Here is a 17,416-nt window from a genome sequence, read left to right on the forward strand (position 1 = left end):
TATGCATCATGATGATATAGTAGTGACTGAATCATAGTATTTTAAAATGTGCTTTTCTCAGTAGAAAATTTAATCGATTTAAAAGGTTTTTCTTTGTTTTGTTTTTACCTTACTGTGAAAAAAAAGTGTGTACTTGGAGGACATTACTTCTGAATACTTAAAATGGAAATCACTAATATGTCCATGTTATTAAACAGCTAACCAAATATTTTATCCCAATTTTAGAATTTCGTATTCTTCTTTAACAGGTTGGATTAGAAGAAAATTTGGATTATAAAGCAATTATTGATGGAGTTGAGAATGTTAGTCGTTTTGGTAAGCTATTTGGAGAAATCTCATTCTTCTAGAGTCTACCTTGGATGTGTATGAATTTTTTACAATATTTCAAAAAGCCTGTTTTTCCAAAAGTAGGAAAGACCAATCTCTCTATTCTCACACTTGATGATTTATACATTTGTCACTAAAAAACAACTTATAAATTTTTGTCACATAAAAATCATAAAATGTTAATGTAAGCAGGAAGTTGATGTTTCATAATTTTATTCTTGAAAATAATCTCACTACATCATGCATTTATAATGTATTTATCTATTCTGTCTCTCCATAGAACAATTAAAGACTCTAATTTATAATTTAAAATCCATTAATATTATGCAAATCTTGTTTTAAGGTAGAAGGATAAATTTAACTCAAGTTAAAATTTATTCCCTGGTAGTTTTCTTCGGAAGTCCTTTGCTTTACCAATGTGACAAGATAATATTTTTGGAAGACGGTAAATGCTTATATATGACAAGATACAAAATGCTCTGATAGTGTATTCCCTGCTATTTCAGGTCTCTTGTAATTTGTCACAACAAATGCTTTTGACAACAGTGGCAAGAGACAGCAAACCTGTTATTATTATTTTATTGTTATTTAGCATCCATTCAGGGTGTTAATACTACTCTGAATTATGAATAAAATGATAATTATTCCTCTTTGGGAAGCTGAAACATTTGAAATCAGAAACAAAATGCACTTATGTCCTTTTCTTGAAAGCATAAGCCTGACCTAGGATTGATTTGTCTTTGTCAGTTACACGTTAAGACCTGAATTGACCGAACTTTTAGGAGTCAGGAATATATGAACTCCTGCGGTGCAGCTGTTTATTCTTTTCTTTCTTTGAAAGATGCAGTCTAACACACAATGAAGCTGTTATCTCCCTCCATCCACATTGCAGAATTTAACACTGAATGCCTTGAGCCACACTTAATTTTTTTTCTCATTTAGTCAAAAAGTGGATTCTATCAAGACTAAGACAGCTAGTATGAATTCATACACTTACAATCGTATAAAAAATGAATTCTGAATATTCCCAGGCCTTGCACCAGCCTGTGGGAACAAGTGTGATGCCAACACTTGTTATGAGTCCTGATGTGTCACTCGGGCACTTTGGCCCCTGGGTCTCGACACCTCTTCAATGCTTTCTGGGGGTTCTCTAGGCGGGAGTTCACATGAGCTTAGAAACCAATTTGCTCCTGTTCTTGATTATATCTTGTTAATATCTACTTGTTAATATCTACTGTTTGCAAGCCACTGAGAGAGGTGCTTCACAGAGCCACTGCTTGCCACATAATATCCTCCCCAAGGAAATGGAGTCCCTAACAGCATTCTGTGTACACCCTGGCTCTTCACTTGGAAGCAGAACTAATTGTCTCTTGGGTTGGCTGGGAGCACACACTACTCAGCCCTCTGGTAACCTGTCTATCTTCTGTCTCTCTATCCTGCTACTTGTGTACCAATTTCCTCCCTCCTCTTTTACCAAAACATAAAATCCTCCATGCTTGTCAAGTCACTCACTAGACACTTAATGTTTCAATATATTCCACAAGGGTACCTAAGACTCTTGATTGATAAGTGATAAAGCCAGAATGTAGATCCTAGTCTATCCACAAAGATTGTTCCATTAGACAATGGAGATTTATATTAGCTATACGTGTATGTGTCAGAACACATATGAAACACGTGCCAATATTATTTGAATGGTTGTTAGATACGCTCCATGCTAACTAAATGACTTAATCTCCTAAAGTTAAATATTTCCATTTTGAGAGTTCTTGGATTAAATCTATTTTAGAGTCTAGAAAATTCCCCAGTGCCCAATGCACTGACGTCGTCCCAATGTTGGCCTCAGCCATTGCTGCTGGGAACCTTGATGATTGAAGGCAGTGCTTGTCTTAGTGACGCTGGAACTGCAGCTAACCTCCCAAATCCTGCTCGATGTTCTCCATATAATGTGAATTACCTGAAACACAACACCTTTCAACAGCTATATAGATTATAAAATCTATCTTATTATAATGTGGGCAGGTTGCTTGTTTCCTATATTTATCTCCAAGGGAAAAACCCATTTCTCCTTCAGAGGGAGGGTGAGGTGGCAGCCGTACAAAGATAGTAAATTAATATTCCCCAAGCGGAACCCACACACACACATAAAAGAACTGTTAGGTGAAATTTTTAATTTTCAAGGAAGAGACGCAGCTCTAATAACATTATCAGTGATTGTCAAATGGGAATTCTCATTAGAATGACTCATGGTGCTTTCTGAATCACAAACTCAGCCCAGGAATTTCTATATTGGAAAATCCTCACAGGTTTGTTGATGTAGCTCCATCTTAAGTCTCATTGTCCTATGTCATAGGAGTTGGTTTTAAGTGTTTAATGGTTTTTCCTTAGTGCTGGCTCTATTTGGTCTTCATCCCCCTATCTTTCAACCTCATCTTTCCTCCTCCCACTTCCAGCCCCACTCAGAAGGGGAATTTGATTGATTGCTTAATCACCAATACATATGTTCAACTGAATAGTGATTGAATGAAGGAATGAATAATTGATCACAAATAGAGCAGGGTTGGCTCAGGTATGAGTGTCTCTTGTGTTACCAATGAAACATGTTTTTGCGAAACACACACACACACACACACACACACACACACACACATCCCCACCTTAATCCAATTAGCACTATTGTAATTGAAAGTCTTGTGATACCCAAGACAGAAACTTAGGACATGTATCTAAATAACAAAAAATAAGGTACAAAATAGTGAACATGTCCATAAGAAAGACTGGATTTGTGCCCCTGAGGTTCAGAGATAGGAAGAATTGATTCCACACTGGGGTGAAGGAAGGAGAAATCAAAAACTTTCTTCTGCTTCTTTCTCTTAACTGTTTTCCCCTTTAATTTCTTTTTCAATTTCAAGAAAATTCTTTATTTCAGCATCTCTATTCTAGCTTTTTTTCCCCCCCCGCAGTCTCTAGCTCCCCTGGTGTAATTTTATTTCCCGCCTAATTTATCAGTGAGTCAGTTTCTGGCTCCTTCCTTAATTAGTATTCTTCACATTCACATTTCCATAGAACATTTGCAGATAAATTTCATCTTCGGCAGAAAAAGCAAAAATCATAGTCCATTGGCAATTAGGGAGATTATTTAATCACAAGATTTTAAATTAAAAACAAATGTGAAAATTGAAAATATTTGCATATTAAAAATAAACTTTTTTGAATCTGAGTCCGAGTTCTGAAAATCTCATCTTGACATTGGAGGAAAGGAAGACATTCTTTTAGGAGTTACTAATTAATCTATTTAGAAATTACTAATTAAAGAAAACAGAGCTAGAATTTTCTAATGGATGAAAACTAGACTTAGTTTATATACTTGTATAAACAACACTATCAATTCAGTCAAATAGGTTTTCATTTCTAACATGGAGTCTTAAATTCATACTAGAAGCAGTTATCTATAACTATATTAAAGGCATCCTTCCTTCCTTCAAAAGTTTCTGTATTGAAGAAAAATTCACATTCATTAAGTTAACTTTTAAATGGAAGCAATTTGGGTTTTTTTTAATCTTTCTGGATAGAGTTTGGAGCTGGACTAGACTATGAAGATCATGTAGTCCAGGCATTGTAAAATGGGGTTCATAAAGACTGAAATCTTGCCAAGGCTTCTCTCCACTCGGGGTTTTCAACCCTGGCTGCATATTTGAATCATCTGGGCACTTTTTTTAAAAATGCAGGTGCCAAGTCCCTGCTACTAGAGATTTGAAGTTAAATGGTCTAGGATGAGACCTAGGACATTGGTTTATTTCACAAAGCTCCCCGTACGATTTGAATAAGGGGTGAAACTGCTGTTCTACGGTGTGCTGCCTTAGACTGGATTAATTTGGCTTTGGGGGCTATTTCTTATGGCCTAATCTACCTGCTGGAGCAGAGGACATAAACAGGGCTGGTTAGTTAAGAGGATGTGAGAGTGAGTTAGACACAGATCTCGCTGGTAAGTAGATGGCTGCTTACACAAACAGCTAACTGACCGAAGTAGTGTCATTGGTAAGCATCAGTGGGAAATGCAAAAACAAAATGAGGTTATTCAAGGAGACAGGTAAATTGGATTGTTTCAGGGTTCCAAGGCTAAAGAACCACTTAGGAAAGCTCTACAAATTTTTTTATAGGAATTCTCTATTCTAGGTACAAGTTATATATATATGTATATATATAAATTAAATCAATATTATTGTATTATATATAGTTCATACATATAATAAAATAAATATAATATGTATGTATATACATTATCCAGGATTTATTTTCTATTCTTCGTCTTGCCTTTTTGCTCTCTTAATAGTGACTATTGATTACTAGATGTTGATTATCACATGTTAAAATTTATCATTTTCCCTTTATGAATACTACTTTTTGTGTGCCATTTCAGAAATCTCAACCTACCATAGGATTATAAAGATAACTTTTTCTGTTTTACCTTAAAAGATCTATTGTTCTTTTCACATTTAGATCTATAGTCTATTTAGAATTAATTTGTGCAATTTATTTAGAACTGATTTGATGTGAAGTAGGGAGTCAAGGTTCACTTTTTTTCCATAAAGATATTCAACTGATACAGCAGTGTTTGTTGAAATTGCTATCCATTCCAACTATGTAGTAATTTTTCCGGTCACGAATCAAGTGAGTGTATATTGTGTGGGTCTGGACTCTGTTCCCTTCCATGTTCACTTTGTCTATTTTTTTATAAAGATCCTACCATCATAATTTTTATAGCTTTATATAATAAGTCTTCCTATCTAGTAGCAAAAGTTCACCAGCTTTGTGGTTGCTCAAGAGTACCTTAACTTTTCTATTTTTCTAATGTTACTATTTATTCCTATCCAGTATTTCCAATTAAGTTTTAAAATCACCATGTTAGTTAACACACACACTCTCCTGGAACATTGATTAAGATTTCATTGACTCCATAAATTAATTTGGAGAAAATCAAAGCTTTTACAGTACTAAGTCTTCAAATCCATGTACATAGTATTTCCCATTATTTTAAGATTTTATCTAATTCTCTCAAGAAAGTTTTGTATTTTTAAACATAGACTTTATACACATCATTTGTTAGATTTACTTGTATTTGATATTTTGTTGTTTGTTTTTTTAAGTTCTATTGTTATAAATTTCATTTTCTGTTGTTTGACATTTTTATATAGAAATAAGATAAATTCTTGTGTATTGGTTTTATGTGTAGTGACTTTACTAAATGTACAGACTATTACAGACTGTTTTTTCTAATAGTCTTTACATTTTTTAAGTATTTTACATGCACAATCATATTACTGGCAAATATGATGTTATTATTTATTCCTATCCAGTCTTTACGACCTTTTCTCTTTCTCGACTTTATTGTACTGCCCTGGTCTTCCAGTTCGATGCTAGAAATGGTGATAGCAGGACATCCTTGTCTCATTCTTGATCTCTAGGGGGAAACCTTTCAGCAAGTTATCTTTAAATCTGAGTTTATTTATGGGCTTTTGAAGATAATCCTCAGAATAAGACTTTGTTTTCCACAAACAGGTGTTGAATCGCATAAAATGATTTTTCTGTATTTATTGAAACGGTCACGATTTCTGAATATCTTGTATATGTGAAATAATCTCTCTAGCATTTTGCTGATGTAAAGATGAAGCATATAATGCTATGTAGTGATATAGGAAAGAAAATTTGAAGTATGCTAGTTCTATCGCCATTTTTGAAATATATCTAAAACATTGTTAAAATTTCAGTTCTGACACAATACATAACAAGGCATATATCTCTGTTTCATAGTTTTGAACAGCTTTCCAGACTTGGGATTCCACTGAGGTGTATGTTGTTACTTTGCAGGGAAACAGGCTGCGTTAGACCCATTCATTCTGCTGAACCTTCTGCCTAACTCCACTGACGAGTATTACACTTACAATGGCTCGTTGACATCCCCTCCCTGCACAGACACTGTTGACTGGATTGTTTTTAAAGATACAGTTAGCATCTCTGAAAGCCAGGTAATCTTGGAAATTCGAACAAATGAAGTAATTTGAAGAAATCTAAAAAGAATGATTTTCTGAGCTTTACCACAGAATATCTGTTTTAAAACATTTACTGATGCCCTTGAAGCAGTTATGTTACATTATATGATAAATTATCTTCTTTTCAGTTGGCTGTTTTTTGTGAAGTTCTTACAATGCAACAGTCTGGTTACGTCATGCTGATGGACTACTTACAAAATAATTTTCGAGAACAACAGTACAAATTTTCTAGGCAGGTGTTTTCTTCGTATACTGGAAAGGAAGAGATTCATGAAGCAGGTATGTATTGAAATATAATTTTTCTATAACTCACCCAGATTCAGTGTTGTGGGAGATGATTGTGGTACACTGGAAAACATACAAGACCGATTTTTAGAAATATTTTGATTATTAGCTTTGTAGCTTTAGATAAACTCTTTAACATCTCTGAATCTCAGTTACCGCATTCATAAAAATGGCAATTTAAGAAACGTATTCTTCCCCCACATGAAGAACCCCATTTTTCAGATAAGAAACACTGAGATCCAATAAGGAAAGTGATTTTTGTAAAACACACAGTAATAGATGGCAAAGCCACGTGCACACCTCCAAATTTACTTTCTGGCATTTGCCTGGGCTAAGAGCTATAAGCAAGAAGTGAATGAGGGACTGAGGTGTTCAGAGCTTGGGGAGATCACATCTGGGATGATCAGGGAACTTCAATGAGAAAACCACATTTGAGCTGAGTTTTGGCATGTGATTTGAGTTGTGAAGTGTTCATCTTTGTGTTGGCAGCTCCCGGAAAAGAACTAGCCCGTAGAAGGGACTGAAGGCAAATGCTCTGAATAATTAAGGAATAAAAAGTTAGTCTTTCCCCCAGTTGCCTTCTTTAGGGGAAAATAACTTGTCCTTGTCAGGCAATGGAGAAGACGTGGGGGGACATCCCTGCAGCGCCTTCTGTTTCTTTGGAAGCTGACGCAACAGTCAGAAGCCTTTGAAAATGCCCAGAGGACACAATCAGTGGCATCTACTGACATGTCCTTTTCATTTTACTCTGAAGATGGACTGGTTCATGAAAGAAATATTTGAAGTAGCCTTTGGTTTGGAGACTTAAAACCTTTCCAAGTACATGGTCTTCTTTGATCTCAGCCCGGCAGTGAATTTTTGGCTATGTAGAATATTAATTTAATGATCATCTGCTTTTGAAGATTAGGCATTAAAACAGCATGTTTTTCTTATTTTAATGTGACATTTGTGAGAATTGTTCATCCTTAACAACAATAAAAACAGAACACAAGACAACAGAGATAAATAGCTGCATTTAATGTGATATTCAGTTTCAAATTAAATTGCCCCCAAATTAGGGAATTTAATTATATTTCTACCAGCAATACTAAATACACTAACATCCTCGCTGGTAAATAATAGACAGTTGAGTAGAAGAAAGAAACGGGGTTTAACCATCTTCTTTTCTAAAATACAAATGACCAATTAACAAATTAAATAAATGTGATTCTTTTTTGTCAGTTATATTTTATTAAGACTCTTCCACATTGTGTGTCTTTGCATGGTAGGTCCTGTTTAGTACTTACTTAGTGTTTGCTCCTCCCCAGTTAGCTTCCTTCTCTCATACTGAACTCTGAGGTCCCCGGAAGAGGGCAGACCACATTCTCCCAGGTTGCATTTCTCCAGGCTCCTTCCTTGCCCTGACATGCTCCTTCCTGCTGTCTTTACTTGTTTGTCTCCTCCTTATTCTTCAAGACTCAAGTTGACCACTGCACCCACTGGGGGCCCACCCCTACTCTACCTCCATCCCCACCGAGTCTGGCTGAGGCCCGGGCATCGGACTGAACTGATGGTGACCCCTTACCCTAGAGGACACAATAAATGATGCCCGTTTGGCATCATGTGATGGGCCCAGGTGCTCCTGTGTTCTGTGCATCCAAACTGCCTAACAGTTGCTAGCAAATAATTGTGTACTTTTTGTCTCCCCCACCTGACTCTGAACCCCATGAAGGAAGTAACTAAGTTTTTCATCTCTTTACCTCTATTGCTCAGCTGAAGTAAAGCTCTCGTTCTCCAAATATTTATTGAATGACTAAGAGAATCCATTTCCATATAATACAAACACTCAATGGCTACCTTTCACACCATATAATGTGTAAACACATATGCAGTTCTGATTTAATGTGGAATATTGTTGCTTCCACTGTTAAGTTATGACGTCCAAAATTCATAGCAAAAACAGCAATAGCTACTATGTATCATGTGAACCAGTGGGTTCAAGCAAGCATTGGCCTCTTTTTTCCTCATTTTACAGTTTGGGAAGATGATATTAAGTGGTTTGTCCAAATTCACAGAGCTATAAAGGGCTGAGTCAGTATTTAACCCAAGTCTGTCTGATTTTAAAGACTTCCAAATTTCTCTCCACTATGCTAAATATTTATAAGGGAACGTAATTTTTCTGCTTCCATAATTTTATGATCTTAATGACATAAAACTTTACAAAAATAGTATTAGCTTTTTTCATAAACTGGAGCAATTGAATTTTTGCTTTTTCCATCATGAGTATTTGCATTCAACAAGTGCTTATTATCATTTGCCATGTGCATACTCCTGTGATGCTTTTTCTCTTAATGAATATACTATCTCCTTTCCACTTTCTTGAACTGAGTTTGAGAATAAGAATTGAGATTTGCATTTATGTTCAGTATTCAATATTTATTAAAATAAGTATTACATGAACATTTTTAAAGTAGAAAATATAGATAAGCACACAGAAGAAAATAAAAATCTCCTAAAATGTCAGCACACATAGATATCTGCTATGAGGATTTTAATAAATATCCTTCTAGACCTCCTAAAAATATATTATTTCTCACACATATGAAACTGTACTACATATACCTGTTGATTTTGTTTTACTCAGTGATATAAATATATTGTTAACACACCATTCTTGATGTAGTATTTCATTGGATAGTCATAATAACTTATTAAACCAGTTTCTCAGTTTGGGACATTCAGGTTTTATTTATATATTTTTGCTATTATAAATATCTAACATCCTCATTTTGACCAAGAGAGAAGTAAGAGTTGGCATGGAAGTTGTCAGAATTCTGCTCTCAATGAATGCATTATAGAAAAATATATTTTCCAACATACATTGCAAATAATTGCAAAAACCATGTGAGGTCTGTACATCCAAGTAACTCCTTAAAAGTTGAGATCAAGCCTTAATCATTTCTGCATTCACAGCAGGAACTCAATAAGTGTTTGTGCATGAATACATATTTTACCAAAGCTTCATTCCTCTATTTTTGCATTTTTTTATGTGGAGCTGTCATTTATTAGAAGGCATTTCTTTTTGGCCTCGTAGAATGGACACTGGCTCTTCTAAGAATCACAGGATTTAATAAAACCATTTGATATGAAAGGAGTTAGTAAAAGCTGTCTTTTAGATAAGGAGATATATGTGTGACTACTCTTACAAACATAGCATGAGTGTAAAGTGGGTGAAGTTCAACTTTGTCCCATGCCTTCTGGGCACCAGATACTTTCCCACTCCTCTCTTAGCCCACTAGCAAGACTGGCTCTAAGAAGCAGAGGCTTCTTGAAGCACAGTAGGGAAAGCTTGGGCTTTAAAGTCATTAGTCTTTGGGCTTCAAACCTCAGTGCCGATACTTCATAGTTACATAAAAATACTTAATTTCTCTAAGCCTCAGTTTCTTTACCTATAAAATGAGAGTTAAAGTGCTACCTTGTACAGTTGTTGTGAGTTTTAAATGAACTAAAGTGTGCAAAACAGAACAGTCCTTTGAAAATAATTTGCTTTAGACTTATAGCTTCTATTATTGTAGTGTGTGTGTATACTCTCATGTATATATGTGTACATGTGTATATGTTAATATATACAAACCATATACCATATATAAATATATATAAGCATATATATATATATATATATATATATATATATATATGTATGTATGTATGTATGGTATCACAGCAAATACAGGGTGCTATTCAAGTTTTCTGAGTTTATTTTTGTTGAATAGAACTATAAATCCACTTCAAATCTTACTTGCTAGCATTGTAATATATTTAATGAAAATTTTAAAAACCAACAAAATATAAAATACTTTTCAAGGCAGAGTAACATGAAAAGCGTGTCTTTATACCCAAATGTTGTATTTGAGCGATGAGAAATTTTCTATAATTTCCTGAAAAATGTCACGATGAATTATACATCAGCAGATTCACCTTCTTGAAGGTCAGTGGTTGTAAATAGCATTTATTAAGGTCACATGTATGTTAACACTCTGCTCTAACTAGATGCAGAAAAGTGCTGTGAAGGTTATTTGCTTCTTAGAAGATTATTTACTAGAAATCAAACTATTGATGAAGCTACTGTAGAGAAGATTGACTGAATTAGGTAGAATTTGAAAGATTTCTTTTGGCTATTTAATCTGAAGCTAATGATGTAATCATTTAGAGGTGCAAAACAGCAACAGGTCATCTGTAGTTACTACTTTTAACAGTTGTGGCAATGTTTATGTTAGTTTTATTAAGATCTACTCTCTGAGGGGAAATCAGAACCTTAATATTGGTGGTCTTCTGAGTCTGTAAATCTTTAAACCCCTGTCACAACAGTTAAAGTTCCTGTCTCAGTATGTTTTTAAATGAGACTCATAAACCGCAAACAAAGATGTGGTGGATTTATCAGCGTGCGTTCACAGATACTTTTGTCACGGGTTGTGTTAAACTGCATCAAACTTCAAGTCAGTGGAAAATAATTGGGTAAAACCTAGTGACATAGATAACTGTGACCTTTTCTCTGCCACTCCTCCAGAATCACCACTTTGTCTTTTCACCTCCATCCACATTGTTACTCTAAATCCATGGAGGTAGGGATGAGCGTTTTCCCTCTGGGCTGATTGCTCTTCTGCCATGGTGGGTGCATGAAAGAGAAAAGGCAGAAGGAAACTCATATCTGCCCTTGGTCATCAATTTGCATGAATAGCCGAGGGACTTGTCATAGCCAAGAACTGTCGTGTTCTCCTCATTTGTACTTCTCATTTTCCTTTTCTCATTTTCTTTTTCCACATTTTGACACCCAGTGCTTCTCTTATTAATCTTTTTGTATTCACTCTTCCCTTACGTTTATATGAGTGGTGAGAGGATAAATGACTTTGTGTCAGCTTTTAAAAGTTTGTGAAGTTTTATAGCTTTTCATGGGAAAACATATGATTTGAAAAGCACCACCTAATTTCGTCTAAATGGCAAATCCTGTACAACTCTATTTTGCATTCCTCTGTAAATGGAGTCTACGACTTAGAGACTGAAAACACCCATTATATTCTATAGCTTACTAAATACTCATATAAGGGTCTGGGGACCGAGCTTCCTAAAGGCAGGGACAGCCGCATCTTTATCTGCATATCAAGAGTGGCTGCAACCAGTAGTTGAGGATTGAATGTTAAAATAAGTTTTTAAGTAAGAACATTTATTGCACCCTGAACAATGGGACTACATCCTCATTCTTTACATGGGAGTATCCTTTGCATCTGTACCAAAGCAAGCACTTGCCCTCTCTGTGACTGGACAGGGACCACAGGCTTGGCATAGTCTGGCTCATAGTCAAGGACTTGCAGAAACCGAATTCTCATCCTTGGCCAGCATTCCTTGGAGAATCAGTAGCTATGACCCAGGTCACATGTAGCTGTGGGAAGGAAGCCAGGAGTGAAATTCAGTCCTGACAAAGGAAATGGGGCCTCAACGTAGTTCTGGACCCCCCATAATCAAGGAAATTACACTTTTGTTACCAGTGTATGATATCACTTAGTAGTTTGTATTTGATGTCAGAGTATATGTTGATCTGGAAAATGTTCTTTATTTTAAACCCAGATAATGTGCTTTATAGAGTGTCTGTCCTGCTAATAAGATAATCAAAATAATTTCAGTAAGAAACATAAAGAAAACCTGGAAAATATAGTGCAAATTGAAACTTATTCCATGGCAATTACCCAGCTTTATGTTTGAACACCAAATAGTGTATGTATATAGAATTAACTAGATTATTATTTAAAAGATCCAGAAGAGCAACCCTTGGCAAGATCATAGACTCCATATAGAAGTGCGGGCTTATCTTTTGAATACATTCTAAAATACATCTTTTCCTCAGAAAATCCTGTATTTCAGTATCTAAAATACAAGATTTAGTTGCAGCTTTATAACCTATGACTGAATTATTGATGATTAGTAAGTAAAAGGGGTGTTTTTAAAATACATTTCTAATCAAAATATGTTTAAACTATTTTTAAAATTACCAGTAAGATTTTATAGATCTATAAAGAAGAAAGCAAAGCAATGGAAACCTGATGACAAATCTATCTGTCTTTTTAGAATCCTCCTTTATATTCCTGGTGATTCTTAAAATATGAAGCACCTGTGATTTCTACTATTAAGTGAAGATAAACATAGACCTCTGACCAAAGAAGTTTGTGCCATTTAGGCAGTAGTCCTTTGGGTATCTTGCAACTAGTAATTTTGCATTATTCTTCAGCGATTTTTATGTTTTGTGTGCATGCATAAAACTTTTAATGCATTTTAAGATTGTTTCATTTGAGGGGAAGAGAATAGTTCACCTTAAATCATTCTCACTCTATAAAAACTGGGATTGATTTTTTGAGGACAAAATCTGCAAATGCTATTGTCCAGAACCTCTTTCAACTTTCTAAAAATGGATTTGGGCGTCTTTACAAGCAAGACTGAGGCAATCCTGTTCCTCCAATGACAGTTTATGAGTAGCTTCCTTTGGAGATGATTTGATGGTCTTCTGCCATCTGGTGGGCACTAATAGAAGTATCACTAGCTGGAGTAACGATGTATTCTGGAGCTAAATTAGAAAAAATTTTCTTATTCTGAATTCATGTTTTCTGATAATGAAGGAATTGTCATCTTATTCCCAAATAAACACAATCAATCCTCAATAAACAAAAAATAACATCACAGTTTTTACAGTGATAAATCCTATCTCTAACTCATATAAAGTTATACATGCTTTTATGTATATAACATATATATGTTTATATTTTTCTTAATCATTCATATACCAGATTGCTACCATAGAGTACAGCTGCGAAAATTGCTAGTACTAAATAGGGTGTGTAAAAATTGTTTCAAATTTTAAGGCCAATTGTTGTTTGGGGGTGCCCTCTTGTGTTCACAAAATAAACTACAGACTAGTATAGAGAAAGAGGGTTTGGGAGCATATTCTGCTACTGTTGACGTTTTCACTGAAACCTTGAAATAGTTTTTGTATCAGTGACAATTGGATGACCTGAGTCAACTGTATGATCTCATCCAATGGCTTTGTAACTTCAAGTGTCCCCTGAAAACAAAACCCAGATTCTGTGCGCATATTACATTAATAAATTTTTGACCTCAGTGACCTTTCTCTCCCTCTCGTTTGCAAATATATCTGGCCTGTGAAGAGATTATATTTATTACTTTGCTTCATTTGCACAATGTCATAAAATTGTATTGTTTTTGTCCTCAAAATTAGTCAAAATGATCACATTATGAATGTATTTCAAAAAGTATCAGTACTCTTCCTGATGGGACTAAATTTTTGTCACCCTTCCCAACACAGGCTTGAATTTATTTTAAGAAGCCCCTGAAAGATTTTCAAAATACTATTTTTTTAGATGAGACAAACAATTCTTCTAATTCCCTGAAATTAATTGATTAATCAATTTATTATTCCAAAGTGGGACATTCGTCAGCACATCTGAAAAATTCTGAAATGATAGTTTTGTTCTCCTATGGTTTTCTCTGATTGGAAATTTTGAATTATTTCACGGATTTCCTGTCAACAAAATGTCAAATAATCGACCATTGTTTATAATTGAAATTCTCCTCATCCCAAGGTCAACATATTTGTCTGGTATCTAACAAGAGAAATAAAGGTATTGTAAAGTTGAAGATATCCTTTGTTCATTTATTTCTAAAAATGAATTTGTATGCCAGATATATTTAAGACAGTGTTCTAGTCAATACAGAAATAAAAAGTTTTTATGTTTATAATCTGCTAGAAGAGTTGAGACCTTTTCAGAAAGAAACAATATAAGAGAATATGCAATTAATTTGATAATAGTAGTGAAACAAATCGGAGGAGGCAGCCTTTGGCCAAGAACTTTCCTGAATGGGGGGGTAGGACTTGCACAGATACATAGGCGGCAAGGAAGAAGTATTTCATATACAGGAAGTGACATAAACAAAAGGTCCACAGCGGGTAAGTGTAACTTTCGTTTTACCTTCTATTGAAATAAAATACCACAAAAATTTTCATAGAACATGTTTTACTTGTTAAAATCCTGACAGTTGTATCAATAATTGTATTCTTTTTTCTCTTTGAAGTTTGTAGTTCAGAACCAGAAAACGTTCAAGCTGACCCAGAGAATTATACCAGCCTTCTGGTTACATGGGAGAGACCTCGAGTCGTTTATGATACCATGATTGAGAAGTTTGCAGTTTTGTACCAGCAGTTAGAGGGAGAAGACCAAACCAAGCATGAATTTTTGACAGATGGCTATCAAGACTTGGTAACTATAAGATCAATTGTTTCTTGTATTGATAACATTAGAGTTGAATTTTCAAGGTAAGCGCTCACAAGTGATTGTGTATGGTTGCCCTAGACTTTGTATGAGGTTCTTCAGTGGGGAGGAGGAGAAGCAGAAGCTATGCTAAATGACGACAAAACTTAAAGTGAGTCACACGAGGTTCTTATTTATATTTTGAATGACAGGGAGACCACAACATTGTCGATGACATTATACAGTAGACACATATAGAAGACAGGAACTAGAGATCATCCAGTGTGGCTTCTCTCTAAAAATAAAAGGACTCAAAGAGCAGTTAAATTCTTTGACTGTGATCTCCCAGTTGTGGAAACAATTGAGCCTGGAATGCCAATGCTCTGATACCATCAGTGTGTTATTTCCCCCACCATACTACGCCAGCACAAGAAAAATAGAGTAGGGGGGTCTAGAAAATCCCTTTTTTTTTTGGCAGCACATGTGAAGTCAATTGAGACAGAACTTTAAGGACACAAGGCAGGTAATCCCTAGGGAAAAATCCACCTACTCTTCTTTCCCACCCATGCACACAGACCAAAGAAAATGAAGTACAGAGTCCTTCTGTGACCTGAGCATCTCGGTATTCAACTTGGCATTGGTAGGGAAGTGTTGCCCATAGATTGGGGTTTAGTTGAGACAACCTCAGCTGGGTGTGGCCCCACCACGGGTCAAAGACACTGAACTCTGCATTCAGACAGCTAGAGTTCCGAATGCCCTAGGAACCTGCATTTAAACAAAACTGCCCTTGTCACGATGTTGGATATCACATGGACAACAGATAAAATTTGTACCAACTTTTTTCATTCAGCTGACTACAACATAGAGACTGGGAAAGTGGTGGAATTTATGGGAATGCACTATTTTTCGTTTCGGAATGATGTGAGGATAATTATTACTGTCTGGCTTATATATTGCTAAGATAAAGACAAACATTGCTTTTGATTGTGTATTTACATTTTGCTTTTTGCAAATGCTACATGTTTACTTGTATATAATGTTAACCTATAGTTTTTGGACACTTACGAATTTTATGAGTTCTAGTTAAAAATGAAACTTTCTAAAACTCAATCTGGTTTTTAAAAAGCAAAAAAACCCCACTTTTTCAGTAGATCTTTCAACTTAACATCGCATAAACATTTTCTTAAGTTATTAATAATAAAATATAAATATTTTCCATTGACAAACGAGAAAAAAGTTTTCTAAGGACAATGTCAAGTATGTTAGGACTCCTTGAGAATAACACATTTGTGTAATGACTGACATCTTTCTTTTAGGGTGCTATTCTCAATAATTTACTACCCAATATGAGCTATGTTCTTCAAATAGTAGCCATATGCACTAATGGCTTATATGGAAAATACAGTGACCAGCTGATTGTCGACATGCCTTCCGATGACCCTGGTAAGTGCCCACCTGTTAAGCATTATATTATCTGAATAAATGAGGCTAATTTAGTCACTGGATGCTTTGGTGCTTTCTCTCTGATTTTATATTCTTTTGATCAAAAAACAAATTGATTCTTTTCCATCTGGATCACCAGGTAATTTTAGGAAGCATGGAACTCATTTCTCATCCAGTATATACTCAGTAAATTTATTCTGAATATCAAAATTTTGTAAACTAAGAACAGTAAAACCTTTTATTATGTCTTTAATGGTCATTTAATGAGATAGCTCTGTAAACATAAAGACTTTTCTTTTGGATAATGAAGATTTGGTTTCATGTGTGTTTATTTCCTTTTTTCAGCCCCCAAAGCATTTTGTAGTAAGTATATACGTGATCCTAGGATCATGTGAGGTACTTTATACAAAGTAACCCAACAGTTTGTCTTAGATATTTTTATCCACTTTTTGAAATTTGGTTGAAGAGTGGAAGTGCTTTCTTCTTAGCTGATTTGCCAGTGCTATTTCATAAAAGTAAAACAAAAAAGTTGTTTCTAATTGTATTTTATTGGCATGAATCTGCTCTGAGTATTATGGGAAAATCTTTGATCTCAAAGCATATGCAATAATTGAAGTGCTAACCATCATAATTTGACAATTTATAAATTTACCTAATTAAATTAAGTAAAGTCTTCCTTTTGTTAGTATAGCAGTTTTCAAGTAATAGAATGGAGTTATATATGTATGTATATATGTACATGTTTATATATGTATACATATCACACATGCATATTCATAAATATATGCAATCATATATACATACATAAATGTAAATATTCTTTGGTTATCCCTATCATAAGACTAATACTCACTGAAATATTTATACGATTTTAATGGAAATGAATGGTTACAAATTCTATTGATCATACCATTTTCCAATTTTAAGTATGGAAAGAAAACTGATGTATATCGATTTGCCTTTGTGGTCCATTATGAGCATGTTAATTGATTACACTCATCACAATTGTTCTAGTTGAAT

General features: G+C 34.7%; 1 protein-coding gene across 5 annotated transcripts in view; it reads left to right on the forward strand.

Moving 5' to 3' along the window:
• PTPRZ1 (protein tyrosine phosphatase receptor type Z1) overlaps positions 1 to 17,416 on the forward strand; it is a 187,428-nt gene that overhangs the window by 118,384 nt on the left and 51,628 nt on the right. For all 5 annotated transcript variants that reach the window (XM_081038791.1, XM_081038792.1, XM_081038793.1 and 2 more), the window contains exons 6-10: positions 249 to 315; positions 6,196 to 6,353; positions 6,506 to 6,656; positions 14,778 to 14,962; positions 16,270 to 16,396. In XM_081038791.1, the coding sequence (XP_080894917.1) occupies positions 249 to 315; positions 6,196 to 6,353; positions 6,506 to 6,656; positions 14,778 to 14,962; positions 16,270 to 16,396 (688 nt within the window). The remainder of the gene's footprint in view (positions 1 to 248; positions 316 to 6,195; positions 6,354 to 6,505; positions 6,657 to 14,777; positions 14,963 to 16,269; positions 16,397 to 17,416) is intronic.

This window comes from Rhinolophus hipposideros, assembly GCF_964194185.1.
Source record: "Rhinolophus hipposideros genome assembly, chromosome: 25".
Taxonomy (NCBI): Eukaryota; Metazoa; Chordata; class Mammalia; order Chiroptera; family Rhinolophidae; genus Rhinolophus; species Rhinolophus hipposideros.